The sequence below is a fragment of the Pelobates fuscus genome, chromosome 9, assembly GCF_036172605.1.
Source record: "Pelobates fuscus isolate aPelFus1 chromosome 9, aPelFus1.pri, whole genome shotgun sequence".
In the NCBI taxonomy this organism is placed as follows: Eukaryota; Metazoa; Chordata; class Amphibia; order Anura; family Pelobatidae; genus Pelobates; species Pelobates fuscus.
This window is the reverse complement of record NC_086325.1, coordinates 162183627-162198366: the sequence shown is the minus strand read 5'-3', so window position 1 is coordinate 162198366 and position 14740 is coordinate 162183627. Positions and strand designations below refer to the sequence as shown.

Sequence of the window (14740 nt, the reverse complement as noted above, 5' to 3'; positions counted from 1 at the left end):
TACAGTTAGTTATACTGGGTGGGTTTATATTATTAAAGGGACACTCCATGCTCCCACACACGTTAGGTGCGCTGTGTAGGTTAGGTTACAGTTAGTTATACTGGGTGGGTTTATATTATTAAAGGGACACTCCAGGCTCCCACACACGTTAGATGCATTGTGTAGGTTAGGTTACAGTTAGTTATACTGGGTGGGTTTATATTATTAAAGGGACACTCCATGCTCCCACACACGTTAGGTGCGCTGTGTAGGTTAGGTTACAGTTAGTTATACTGGGTGGGTTTATATTATTAAAGGTACACTCCAGGCTCTCACACAAGTTGGGTGCATTGTGTAGGTTAGGTTACAGTTAGTTAGATTGGGTGGGTTTATATAATTAAAGACCTACTTTTAAGTTGCAGTGTACTATACCGTATTGACCAACTCTGAACTGGAGTGTCCTTTTAAGGTGTGTAAGTTTTTTTTTTCATTCCCATTGCAGGGCTTTACCGGTAAGCAAGGACCTGAAGGTGCACAAGGACTTGTAGGCATGTATGTAAGTGTTGTAAGCTTGCCTTTAGATCATCCATGATTTATATTTTATTGCATGATCCATGTATGTGTGTGGAAAGTGTGTGCTGGAGAGCACACAGCACAAAAATGTGACCTGAATCAGAAAATACTGGGTTCTAGGGTTGATCATCGTGGTTCTCAAATACTGGTTGGGGGAGCCATCTTGTTTGTCAAATTCTGATTACTGGGGATAGCCATCTTGTTTTTCAGAATTACTTCTCATTAACTTAGACAAAGCAAATATTTCTTAATGCTTTTTCATTGAAAATTGCTATAAAGTGTTGTTTTGTAAACAGATCTGTGCCCACCCTTACTAAGCACCCAGGCTAGTTCGCTATAAAGAGTAAATTGTCACAATATCTCACTTCGTGGGGCTTAATCTTTTAGTCCCTGAATCGTGAAATATCTATCTCTTTGTTTCCAAGGGTTTCAAAGGCGCGCCTGGAGAAAGAGGACGCATAGGACATCCGGGAGAAAAGGTAACACACTACCCATCCCTGCGTCTGCCATGCCCCTTGTATGCAGATATCAATTTCCTATGAATTATTCACAAACTGGAAATTGTCTGTCCTTATTAATCGCGATTCTTGTACTATTAAAACTTAATAAAAATAAGTATAGGCAAATTGAAAGTCTGCTGTTGACATATCAGAGACTGATGAGATTTGTGATCTACAGCACTGTGCATGCCTATGCGTTATGGAAAAAAATCTTTATTTTTGGTAATGTTTGTAATCTCAACTGTTCTCTAAATAAATAGGGGGAGCCGGGTGTACTAGGATTTCCTGGAGCACGGGGGAAACCAGGACCAAAGGTATTTGCAGATGGATAAGGCTGTCCTACGTGCAGATTAAGTGTCCTTTGTTAAATTGTTGTTCTCTAATGTTTAGCCCTTTATGGGGCTAATATACCAACCGTAAACATTTAGTGAATTGAAAGTTGAGACGCAGTTTAGGCAAAGCAATTTGGTTTTTAGTTTGCTAAAATTAATTGCTTTATAAATACCCCAATGTGTACCACTCTATTTATCATTTCTACATATTCCAACTGCAATGTTCTGTTTAACATTTGGATATTTATATATATGTATGTATATATAGTGCTCTGATTAGGACACCTTCCTAAATCTTTACATAACACCTTCAGACTCTCACAGTTCACCATAATCTAACATTATTCACAACATTAATAAGTATGTTTTGTCCACATAGGGCCCCCGTGGCTCACCAGGAGATCGAGGACTTCCTGGACCTCAGGTACAGTCATAGAGCTGCGCCTTCACCTCCCATTCTAAATTCAATGCATTTCTTTATTCATTAGTGACTGTGTCTAATTTAAATTGCTAGTCTTGAAATCCTGGAACTAAGAGAGGAAAAGAGAGACGTAATTGAAAAAATCCTTGAAAAAAGAACAAATCATAGTTCCTTATTTTTTTAACGCTGTTAGCATTAGTAGCAATTTTTTTTTTATTCTTTATTAATACCAAATTTTTATTTAAATTTTAATAGAACAGAAAAAATCAGCATGGTATCATGAGACTCGCAGGTTCCCAATGTAGTAGAGAGCATTTGGTCTCGCAGGACCAGTCCAAGGCTACAAACCTCTAATAAAGTAATTGCGTAAAGAAGGCTTGTGAAATTTACAAGTCCAATCATGGTGTGCAATTAGGTAACAGCATATCCGAAAATTGTTGCAATCTGGAGGAAATAACAACTAAAATAGACAAAAATAGGTATGGAGACACGCCGAGTCCCCCACAGACCTCTCCAGCTGAGGCCTCACAGGTACAGTGCTTATTATTATCCTTATGAGGCAATGACCTCTAGGTAAAAAATGGAAGCCTTAAGGGAGATGGGCTTTCAAAAACTATGGTACAGTACTCAGTAATGTGTCTGCAGTGATCCTAGGGTAAGTCGTGATGTTTGTTCCCGACGTTTCGCTTCACCTCACATCTCATGTGTAATAAGCTACAAGGGTCAAGTCAGTTTAGTAGCAATTTATTAATCTATTCATTTTATTCTCTATTTTTATGGCAGTACAAAAATGATTATTACTGTGACGTTTTTACTTTCGGTTCATTTTTATGATTATATTTTTCAGTTGTACATTTTTAATACATGCAACCCAATATGTCCGGGAATTTTATTTCTCTTTGTGTTTCTATGTCTATTCTGATTTTAGGGTCGGATTGGAGATCCAGGGGAACAAGGTTTACCAGGACCACTGGTAAGTGTGTTCCAACCAACAAGCAAGCTTGGCCTACACTACAAATACTTAAATTGCATTTTATATACCGGCGGATGTGGTAGTTCTATAACTGTCAGCAATGTCTGCTCCATTGTGTGTCTGTGGCATTGCATATCGACTGCTGGTTCTTCTCACGCAGGGACCACCTGGAAATACAGGGCCAGATGGAGAGCCTGGGAAGGTCGGATCCCCGGGTAATCCAGGTCTACCTGGCGATGAAGGGGCCCCAGGACCCACAGGACACCCAGTAACTATCCCTTTATCTTACATCCTATGTCTAGCATGTAGAATATTACCTATTAGATGTACGTATATTCTCACATAGACTATGTGGAACCAGAACCATCTGAATTCTTTGTCTGATGTATTCAATAATACATATAATGGAGCGTATAATGAAATTTACATTGGTTTAAATCTCCAATGGTCAGTTGTTCCTGAGGTGCTGGAATCACAAGTTCATACACTAACAAGAATACCACTAAAATACGTTTCTTTTTAATTTAATATGAGTTCAGATAGGAACTAAACCTCCTGACCATGTCTCTATGCTTTATATATTGAGTTACATGTAGCATGCCTAATAAAGTAAGCGACAGATCTTTGTGCTTCGAGAAAAATTGACCCATTTGTATGTGAGTATTTAGTGTTACCCTGTAGCGTCCTTCTGTTTTAGGGTCGAGAGGGTCTGGTTGGTGTTGAGGGACCATCTGGGGACAAAGGTGAGATGGTAAGTTACCGTAATCCTGTAAATATTTTGAATAGAGTGATAAAAGTTGTTGAAAATTATGGATTTAATCAAGATTGGGTGTGGGGGTGGAGTTTTTTTCATTGTATAAAGCCTATAAACCTATACATTACTTGCAGTCACAAAGATTACAACAAACACAATGGTCAATGTTTCATAAACGAGCTCTGCAGAAGATCTCATTACTCATTTTTGGAGCAGATTTCCCCTAATATTAAAGGGACACTTCAAGCACCACTTCATCTTAGTTGTCTTGGTACTTTGACTGTTCATTCCCGTAATGTAAATCATTGCTGTTTCAGAGATACAGCAGTGTTTACATTTTGGGCTAGCCACACCTTCAGTGAATATCACTCTGACACCAACAAGATATCCCTTCCGTGTCCACGACTGAGTAGGACTTGTTTTTTCACGTTCAATGTCCTCAAGCACTGCATGACATTTTCTCAGTACAATGCTAGAAGCCACAACATGAGCACGCCTGCATGAGCTACTTCAGTGCTGTATTGGGAGGCGGCAGTCATGAACGACAAACTGAGGTATAGAAGTTCGCCGCTCGTGGGCGTGCACACCGTGAGTAGGCATGGTGTCGCTTCCAAAGCTGCTTGCAAAGCTGCATTGGATGTAGTGCTTGACTGGAGAAGTCATCAAGCATGGTAGCCACAAAGGCGGGGAACTGGGCTGCTCCACTGCTGCAAGAACTGTGTCTGGAATAAAAGGAAGTAAGGGTGTTTTTTTATATTTCAATGACTTCAAAATTATACTACAAATATAGGAAGACAAAAAAAAAATGTGTATTTTTGGACTATAGCCTTTGTTTACCATCCTAACAGGGTCCAATTGGAGTGACTGGAGACCCAGGAGTCAGGGGACTGGATGGAGAGCAGGTTAGTTTTTGAAAGTTTTCCTGTGTATATATACATATCCGCTTTCCTGCCAGGGATGTTTACATATATCTATCTGTGTATATGTATACAATATACATATACCTATAGAAGGGGATGTGTGGTTTGGTTTGTATGGTTTGTATAAGCCAGCATTCACTCTGTGGATTAATACTTGTGAATTTCTAATAATCTTTTTAGTGCCAGAGAAGTCAGCTATAAAAACAATGCTTCGTATATCATGTGATTCTGTGTGTGATCACGCGTTTTACTGTGTGGCGACACAAACTTTCTTAATTGTTGACAGTTGTCAGTGGCAAGAGAGTGCAGGCTTTTTTCACTGTCAATTTTGTGGAATTAAAAACTGAGTCAAGCATTTTGGGCCAAAGAAACTGAATTGGAGAAATTATTCTAATTAACTTTTTTACATAGTGAACAATTCATTGTTAAGTGAAATAACTGTACTGTGTTTAGTATTAGTACGGTGTATTTGTGTGCAGTAATTAATTAATTTCCTCATCCTACAATTTATTTCAGTGATTAGTTGTATTTCTTTTGCCCAGGGCATGTGCATTCCACTTTTATTAGTATAGTACATGATATGCCCGTTATCGAATCCTAGATCAGATAATGCCAATATCTCTGCTTCGTATCAGAGCGTCTCCTCCATACGGGTAGGAATCTATCCTTCTACCTACCTGCCTACCATCAGATATGAACATGTAATGCACAATTATGAAAAGAAAATGACAAAAACGAATCAAAAATGTTCATACAATATGTACGCTTATGCAATCTCTTCTAAGTTGATGGAATTCTGTTATATTAAAACATTATGTGACTGTGTTTTTCCTTATCTGCCACTTTTGTAGTTTGTTTCCATTTGTCCGTGTGCTGTGTTTGTGTTTATGTGTGTATATCTATTTATTTGGCTCTGGTTGTATGTACTACGCTAATTACTGCTCTCTTTGTACCAGGGTAAACCAGGCTCCATTGGAAATGAAGGACCGGCTGGCTTAAAGGGAGACCAGGTTCGTAGACAGAACCAATCTGATTTTTACTCTTTGCTCTTCCATTTTATATATGTTTGTAATGACCAAGCTTTGTCCTTTGTACAATACAATATGGACAGAGCTGCATTTTCTTTTACCAAAGTCCACATATTGAGCCTATAGCGATTTTTGAAATCTGAGAAGTTGGTATTAAATAAGTCTTCTCCATGTAGTGGTATGGTTGGTGTAGTCCTTGTGTCATATGTGATTTATATATGTATACAAGTGTGTTTATACAATATGTGTTTGTTTTATTTAAAGGATGTTTGAAAGTTTAGAATGTTATGTTGTATTATACAGATGCAAAGATTTTTTCAGTTATTCTGTATGTTTAGGGTTTGATGATTTTCCAAATATTAGTGATTTATTTCACTTTAAGATGTGTATTATTACGATATAATGCAATAATCACACTAGGTTTTATTCTATACTAGGGAGACCCTGGTGTACCTGGAAGCCCTGGTCCTACTGGACCTGCTGGGGACCCAGGTGAGAGAGGACAGCAAGGTCTACTAGGTGCCCCTGGAGACCAAGGCAAGGAGGTACGTTGCAAAAGCTGATGGGTAAGGAGATGTATGAGTAGTGGCAGATTCCTTCTTACCTACTGGCTGGTTTCTTATGTAGGGGGATGTAGGTGACCCTGGAGACAATGGGGACCCTGGTGCACTAGGAAAAAAGGTCGGTATAAAAAACATTTTCAAGCAGAGGTTGGATTTTCCATCCAGAACATAACCCTTTACCATTTGTTATAGGGAGATGTAGGTCAACGTGGCAGCCCTGGAAATCCTGGACCAAGCGGTGAGATGGGAGAATATGGCAGCAGAGGCGGAAAAGGAGAGAAAGGACAGGAAGGTTTCTTGGTGACTATCTTTAGCTTAAGACTTATTTTTAGCATATTTATAGGTTTTTATTTTTACTTATTAAAGGAAAATTCTTGTCTTTTTGGTGATGTATCAAAGCTAGACTTATTATGGGATACTATTTTGTTCTTCCAGCTTGACACGTTAAATATTTTCTTTTGAGATTCCATTATGTATTATAATTAATTGATACTTTAATGTAATATATACGTAGATTTCAGCCGTATCCCACAATCTGTTGCTGGTTGTTTATATTTTGTGTAAAGGTCGGTTTTGGGTAACGACCTTGGGAGGCTGCGTTGTGATTCTAAAGCTAAGTATTGTTTATGTTTACAATTCACTGATAATCACTGTGGTGATATTCTGGTTTTGTATTATATACGTAGATAAATCATTTGGTTGTTGGAGAACAAAATTCACCTAAAATTTGTGACAAAATATCATTGACTCTGCATTCATGGCAGTGTTCTTCTGCAGGGTCCACCAGGGCTTATGGGAGTTACTGGACCATCAGGACTTCCAGGACTAATGGTAATTTTCTGTGCAATGGGCCTAATACATGCATGAAACAATATGATGGGGGTCTGCTTAAAACCCAAAACATAGACTTCCTATTGTCTAGTTGGTGTGGGGTTTTGCTTTGACGTAGGACATCTTAAGGACTCTCCATTTATTATTTCCTTTCTTCTTCTATACAGGGAGCTATTGGGAACCCAGGTTCACTGGGAGCTTCAGGACGTCAAGGAGTAAAAGTAGGCCTCTCACTCAGACCACTTGCATCTTGCTGTGAATTCTCATTCTTTTATCATCATATTGTTTTTTGTTTTTTGTAGGGTGATACTGGTTCTGCGGGTGAGCATGGGTTCCATGGTCCCCAGGGAATAAAGGTATGTTTTCTGCAGGTTTGGCTTTCAATGAGAGCTGCTCACATGTAGATATTAAACCATGACATATTTACTGAATATCATATTAAATGTAATTATGGACTAGGCTAAGTAAAGATAATGCATAGTTTTAACATGTGGGAGCATGGTATCAATAGTCCATCTTTAGTAGGTCACACTAATGTCCTGGAAAACACTATACACGTGGCTTGCTGTACACTCAGATATAATTCCTTCTGTCTTAACAGGGATTCTTTGGAAAACGAGGAGAAAAGGGGGACAGAGGTCCTATGGGACTGCCGGTAAGTGACATGTTGAGTATGTGGGGGAAAACGATGTGATACTAGGAGGCTACTCTAATTGTTTCTTCATTTATCCTGTAGGGTGTAATGGGTCAACCTGGCAATAAAGGTGTTCAAGGGCAGCCTGGACTTAGTGGAGTTGAGGGGCCCAAAGGGGACACAGGACAATCAGGAGAAAAAGGAGTTCAGGTAAAGCCAGCCTTTATGAAGTGTCCTCATAAAACCAATATGAAGTTAAGTGGACTCACAATCTGATGGAAAATATATTTTATGCTTATAGGGAACACCTGGTCCTGCGGGGGAATGGGGTACGGCAGGGATACCTGGACAAGAGGTGAGGCATGATACCCAGTGTAAAACCATACAGCACACGCCATGTTTACTCAAGCATACACAGCATGACATGCAATATACAGAAGCTTTACTGCCAGTTCATTGCCACTCCGCATTCTAAACAGTCTTGCACCATGTGCCACAATGAAACATGTCAGGCATTTACCCATTAGGATTTTGATGTTTATGTCTTTTTACTTTCCTCAATGTTTTTTTTTTTATTTGCATTCTCATCTCATTTTCAATTAAATTTGGGGTAATCTAGTTGTTGCCATGGTGATTAATCCAAACGTACCTCTATGCCTAGGAATTGTTCCAGTGCTGAATTGCTAAACTGGACCTCTTGTTAAGTTTTACTAAAAGTAGACAGGCCTTTAAATGAAAGGTGTATCCTCTGTACATCGTTCTCATTTAGGACACTGGCACATACTCTTAATGGGACTAACATTTCTATAATATATGCACATTTTATACATTGGCAAGTCCATGTCTGTCTATACTTTGCCAATTTCTCTACTTTTCCTTGTAAACTAAATTTAAATAAACACTCACCCACTGATGTCTGTTTTTGATAGGGTCCTCAAGGTGAAAAGGGTCAGCCAGGAGAACCAGGTGAATCGGGACAAGTGGTACGTGTGAGAAATTTGTTATTGACAGCCTCATTTTGAGACGCAGACAAACGATTCCTACTTTGTCAAGTTTTCTATACTTTGTGATTGCTCTGCCTGATAGCTTTGTACCCCTTTCCAGGGACCTGCTGGAAACCCTGGGCAAGAAGGAAGAATGGGACAGAAAGGAGAGAAGGTGCTGATTTTAATTAAATACCATATCTCATATAATTTGTTTTTCTTCCTTTTTTAATTAAAATAAAATTTATACATTTTAGACAAGCTTGATATACTTCTATATACACCAAAACCCACCCTAATTTAATTTATCTTCTTCCTCTCACATTTCCACTCCACCCCCTGCAATAGTTTGGCAACATTATGAATGGAATGTGAGCTATATGCAACGATCGATGTAGGTTACTGTCTTTTTTTTTTGTCTTGCTTCTTATACATAATCTTGATAGAGCGAAGTTCTAAATTGCAATAACCATTGTTTGTGTGTCATTTGAAGGGTTATCAAGGAAAGGATGGCCGCCCTGGCACTCCAGGAAGTCCTGGCAGAAAGGTACAGAACTATTGAAAACCACAGGTCTGGCCACTAAAGGTTTAAAGCCATGTTTTTTTTGTGTTTTTTTTAAAGTAAAACATACCTCTATAAAGACTTTTAATCAGTATTCCTTAATTCATGCATGCACTGTGTTCTGAAGACAGGCCTATCTGCCCTCAAAATTATGAACTTTAATATTGTCCTTTACTTAGGGTAAAAGAGGAAGAGCGGGCCCAAGGCCACCAAGGGGGCTGCTCGGTCCTAAGGTAAGATTGCCAGTGTTGTCATATGCATATGGGACATCCTGAAGATTTGATCTAATTTAATGATCTGATGAACTTCATGTTATAGGGGGCTAAAGGAAACCAGGGACCACAAGGACCACCAGGACCCAGAGGACCTTATGTAAGTAACAACCCTTGTGGTGGTATGTGGGAATTTGCACACACTACAGATAGCAATGTATTTGCTTTTATTTCAGGGTATTCCAGGACTCAGAGGACAAGAAGGAGATCCAGGCTTCAGCGGTATGAAAGTAGGTGTCCAGTTGGCTTGACTGATTCATGATATGAAGAATCAATGATTGGAGCAAACATACAATTATCATGCTGGCTCACAAATTATTCATAAATGTGAATGCATATTTAGGAGTCTCCTGAGAGATACATTATGAAGTATAAACATCAATAGACAAATTGTATAAAAACGCAACTTTATTGGCCAATAATCAAAGCATTAGTGAGGATCATGCACCACAAATGGTCCAAGATCTCTGCCATACAATTGTCATGCTGTAAGCACTTAGTCATAGTGAATGAATGTTTGTGATCTTCACTTCAATCATAGGTCAATGGAACAGAGGGCATCGAAGATCAAATACTGCAATATATTTTAGCACAAGATTCTGAGCTGTAGCAAGTTCTTCAGAATCTATGTCACCTTTTTATCCTGACTACACTAACTAATGCAGAAATGGATCTTTTATTTTTCTTGACATAACCTGTTACAGTGACCAGTGAAGTAACATTAGATTTAGTGAATCCAGACCCTATGCCTACAGGTGTCTACTGCAATTTGTAACTTCTAGCTCTTTATTGGTTGAATTGGAGTATTTGTCACACTGTATTATTAATGCATCAAGCTGATTTCCGGACTGTGACCATGTTAGCTCTTCTTCAGGGTGAACTTGGCATGGATGGACCAATTGGAGTCAAAGGAGAAGATGGAATGAAGGTCTGAAAGATCTGCTCTTAACTGTGCTCCACAGCATTAACACCATTGCTTTAACCAGTTTCCTTTTCAGACGTTCGGCTTTTTTATTTTTTTTTAGGGAAAACAAGGACCTCCAGGACATCAAGGTCTTCAAGGAGAGAAAGGGGATCAGGTACTACACTGCAAATCTTAGAAATCCTAATTTATTTCAAGCAAGAGTCACTGATAAGCCACAGATGTCATTCTGAGTTTAGCTAGGATATTGGAGAATATTGACCAGTGTAACTCTGTTTTTACCAGGGTTTCATCGGCCTTCTTGGGCCACGAGGATTTCCTGGTCCACGGGGAGAACCAGTAAGTGTGATAGATAGACACATGATCAGATGAAACAAACCTTCAATAAGGAATCTCATACCTATGCATTTTACATACAAATTATTATCCACTAATTTACTTGTGAATTATTACCAGATCATTCACATTTTAGGTCATGTACCTAAAGATGTTCTTTTACCGATGCATTTTACATACCGACTATGGCTCATTGTAAATATTTCTTTTCCAGGGACCAGAAGGACTGAAGGTGAGATCTCTGCCAGAAGCGTTACTGTGTTTTACTAATTTTATTTGCCTGCCCTATTTCATTATTATGTGTTACTTTATTTTCAGGGACTGAAAGGAGTAGAAGGACCAGAAGGTCAGAAAGGACCAACTGGATCACCTGTAAGGACGAAGCGCACAGATCTTATAACATTAATCGCAGCATAATTAATAACAACTGTAATTAGCTGATGAACTCAGTGTAGAAAAATTAATATGAACCTAGAAATGTGAATGGAGCTTCCAAGTCTTAGCTATGTAGCTATGTCTGGTTGCACAACATGCCGGTGGCAGCTCTGTGTGTGAAGTCATGTGATTGGATATAATTGTACATATGCAGTATCCATGTGCTAGCTCGTCAGCTAAGACCAAACTAGGCATATATACATATACATTTATAATTAGAAGTACAATCATTTAATATACAATGTAAATGTCAAATTAACAACTGGACAATCCCATGAACGCATAGTTACTTTAAAATTATTCTCACACGTCTGTTGTTTCTGTCTTTTTGCAGGGCCTTCCCGGTCCGCCTGGTCCCCCAGGGCCTAATCTAAACATAAGTGCTCTAAGCTTACAGGTAAGTGACTTTGGTGGTTTGATGGTACAACGCTGGATTGACGTTGTCTTAGACACAGAGTGTAGAGAAGCGCATGAAAGGGAACCTTACACTAATAATACAGTCTTTTGAATAACATGAGGAATTTCCCATGGTTGGGTGTCGCCTTAATCTTGCATTATGGATATATTTATATTACTGAGAGTGCGAGAACTGCATGATTCCAAACAGAGTAAAGGATTCACCAGCACTGCTAGGAAGAGTGTACAAACATAATATTGTAAGACGTTATCACAATGACAATAAGCCACTTTCAACAGGATACATCCCTTCCTTTTCCTCCCAGCATTTGCCTCCACACAATGAGACCTGGAGTAGAGAAGGGCCATTGAGTCTCCTGCAGAGCCTGGAGCAAGAGTTGAAGCTCTTGGCTGCTCCACCAGATGGCACTAAGGAAAACCCAGCGAGTACCTGCAAAGAGTTACAGCTAGTACAGCCTCAGCTCACTGATGGTAGGTCTGCATCTTCCCAGTCACTCACTCCATCACTTACTTTTTTCGTTGGACTCACAGTGCCACTTTTTAATGGGGCCTACTGTTCTTCTTTCTTTTTTTTTCTGAAGGAGGCAGAACGTTATGCTAAGGGTTGTTTCTTCCTAATTTTTAACATGACTCCATTATAGAAGTAATGATTCCAACCCCAAATCTAACACTAATGGAAGAAAAAAAAAATCTTGTTGAACAATGAATTAGGAAATAGGGTAATCTACACACAAATGATACGTTTTATAAATAAATCTCTTAACCCCTTAATGACACATGACGGAAATATTCCATCACGATTCCCTTTTATTCCAGAAGTTGTGTCCTTAAGGGGTTACATTTTCAACGCTCCCTGATCTATAAAATACTTTCATTAGGTTAGGTGATATGTCTCTCTAAGACTACTAAGATCCCCAACAAACCCTGAAACATGGGTAGGCAGCCTTCAGCACTCCAACTAGTAGTTGTCGACTACAACTCCCACAAAGCATCAGGGGAGATGTAGTCCACAACATTTGGAGTTCTGCAGGTAGCTTACCCCTGTTCTCTGATGAACAGATTTTTCTGCACCTGTATTTCTAACTGGTTGGTTTATGATTATTTTGACAATCATAGGCATGGGCAAGAGACGTGCCAGCTATATCCAGATGTACCCTAATGCCAAGATTCCTTTTCCTCCTTGTCCCTGTACTACCTTTTACCTAATTTTTAAAATTAAAGCAAACTTAACTGCCAAATAAAACATTTTTTTTTAAATCACTATTTAGTATATGTGCCCCAATGAAAACATATATGCATGAATTATGCTTTTTTTTCATTAGGGTATACCTATAAACAAGATCTCTTGTCTGTACCTTTTGCAAATCCTCCCATTCTAACCCGCCCAGACTGCCTGTGGCTATCCAATCACAGAATGCAGTTCAATGAGAAGTCTTTGCAAGGCAGGTGGTCTGGGCAATTGCTGCCTTTTGAGTTTAGCTTCACTGAGCTAACCAAACCAGGAAGTAACAGGACCGCTTGTCTGACAGCCAGGTGGGTGTAACAAGGTTCATTTATAAAAGTGTCACTTTCTATTGAAATCTGCACTTTTCATAAAATACCAAACAAAGACACACTCTTCACACATAAAGCACCTCAGCAAGCTAAAATGTGTTATGTGTGTTGAGTGTTCTTTTAATATTTAAGGTTAGATGGTATTTTGCTCTGTGGGCACATCCTCGTATAATATGCTGTAATATGTTTCCGTCAGGTTATTATTACATTGATCCTAACCAGGGGAGTCCAGGAGATTCTCTACTCGTTTTCTGTAATTTCACAGCAGGAGGTGAGACATGTGTACCTCCCGAGGAGGGCCAGGTAAGTGGGCGAAGTATTCCAATACTCATATGAAAGCTACATGTTCCTAAGTTGTTGTTTTTTAATTTGCGACAAACTAACAAGTATTCTGTGACAGATGTTTTAATTATTGTCCCCTAGATCCCTGTTAAAGCGTGGCTTCAGAGCTATCAGAAACAAGATGGATTCCAGTGGTTCAGCACTCTACCCGAGGGTTTTACAGTAAGATAAAAGTGGCTTCTCTAAACCAGGATGTTCTGTTATTTATAATGTGCCAACATATTACGCAGTGATGTACAAGAGGTGAAATACACAGCGTTATTCATGAAATTGAGATTTACTTCAAAGTGAATTTCACATTTATGGCCAACATAGTCAAAGTGAAAACAGAATTAATAGGAGAATTTCTCTAATTTGGCCTAAATTCACGTTGCTGGGAATCATGTTGGATTCCCAACAATTCTGACTTTAGTGAATGACAGGGGGTAGAAACACAGTTTTATTTCAGCCTCCATTGCTCAATGTAATGATCTTATATCACAGGCAAACCATTATTATTAACACTATTTCAGACTTGCCGATGCCAGAGTAACACTGTGTGCCGGTGTCGGGGTGATTTGTGGTTGTGTCATATTGTTGCCATTTTGTTTTGATTGAGGTGTTCACGCAGTCCTCTGCTCTCTTTTCACTGCTTCTGCTTCTCAGTTCACATACAGAGGTTTAGGTGTCGTCCAGCTGCGTTTTCTGAGGTTGCAGAGCATCCAGGTATACCAGAAGATGCGGTATTTGTGCCAGGCTAGCCAAGGTATCGCTGCTCGGGACAAGGATGTCAAGTTCCTCACTGATACCCGGGATCAGAGTTTCCTCGTTACTCTGCAGGGCTGTGAGGTACAGATGCTGGGGTTTGCAGGATTAACATATGTGAGATTTATCATCACGTATCAATAAATATATAACGAAAAGTTATTCATTCTGTAAAATTTTTTTACTGACATGGGGGATTCATTTTTGAACTTACATATGAATAGTTTTATTTCAAATTACATTCCTTTTATAGCAGACACCCTGTGATGATACTGGCCTATGTATTAAATGATCACTCAGTTTAGCTTGCTGAAAAGCTTTATTTCTGAAGAGTGTGTCCTATTGTTTTCATTTTGAAAAAAGTGCATATTTCAATAGAAATGTACACTTTTATAAATTAACCTGGTTACATCCCTCCTGGCTGTCAATCAGACACACGGTCCTGTTACTTCCTGGTTTGGTTAGCTCAGTTGAACTAAACTCAAGAACACCTGCCTTGCAAAGGCTTCTCATTGAACTGTAATGGGGAGTCTGTGATTAGACAGCCACAGAAAGTTTTGATGGGGTTAGCAATGGTCTTGTAAAGGCTGCAGACTGGAGAACTGCAGTTATTGCAAGCTGTTTTTATATACCCCAAATGTAAAAATGCAGAATTAAATGTGTGC

General features: G+C 39.1%; 1 protein-coding gene across 1 annotated transcript in view; it reads left to right on the top strand.

Annotated features, from left to right (window-relative positions):
* LOC134573271 (collagen alpha-1(I) chain-like) overlaps positions 1-14740 on the top strand; it is a 196441-nt gene that overhangs the window by 177329 nt on the left and 4372 nt on the right. Inside the window, exons 33-66 of the mRNA XM_063432922.1 lie at positions 482-535; positions 978-1031; positions 1313-1366; positions 1764-1808; positions 2734-2778; positions 2939-3046; positions 3476-3529; positions 4381-4434; positions 5409-5462; positions 5918-6025; positions 6108-6161; positions 6236-6343; positions 6821-6874; positions 7042-7095; positions 7177-7230; positions 7476-7529; positions 7611-7718; positions 7810-7863; positions 8438-8491; positions 8613-8666; positions 8985-9038; positions 9233-9286; positions 9372-9425; positions 9502-9555; positions 10200-10253; positions 10351-10404; positions 10533-10586; positions 10798-10815; positions 10902-10955; positions 11353-11415; positions 11741-11906; positions 13186-13292; positions 13413-13493; positions 13977-14159. Of these exons, the coding sequence (XP_063288992.1) occupies positions 482-535; positions 978-1031; positions 1313-1366; positions 1764-1808; positions 2734-2778; positions 2939-3046; positions 3476-3529; positions 4381-4434; positions 5409-5462; positions 5918-6025; positions 6108-6161; positions 6236-6343; positions 6821-6874; positions 7042-7095; positions 7177-7230; positions 7476-7529; positions 7611-7718; positions 7810-7863; positions 8438-8491; positions 8613-8666; positions 8985-9038; positions 9233-9286; positions 9372-9425; positions 9502-9555; positions 10200-10253; positions 10351-10404; positions 10533-10586; positions 10798-10815; positions 10902-10955; positions 11353-11415; positions 11741-11906; positions 13186-13292; positions 13413-13493; positions 13977-14159 (2328 nt within the window). The remainder of the gene's footprint in view (positions 1-481; positions 536-977; positions 1032-1312; positions 1367-1763; positions 1809-2733; positions 2779-2938; positions 3047-3475; positions 3530-4380; positions 4435-5408; positions 5463-5917; positions 6026-6107; positions 6162-6235; positions 6344-6820; positions 6875-7041; positions 7096-7176; positions 7231-7475; positions 7530-7610; positions 7719-7809; positions 7864-8437; positions 8492-8612; positions 8667-8984; positions 9039-9232; positions 9287-9371; positions 9426-9501; positions 9556-10199; positions 10254-10350; positions 10405-10532; positions 10587-10797; positions 10816-10901; positions 10956-11352; positions 11416-11740; positions 11907-13185; positions 13293-13412; positions 13494-13976; positions 14160-14740) is intronic.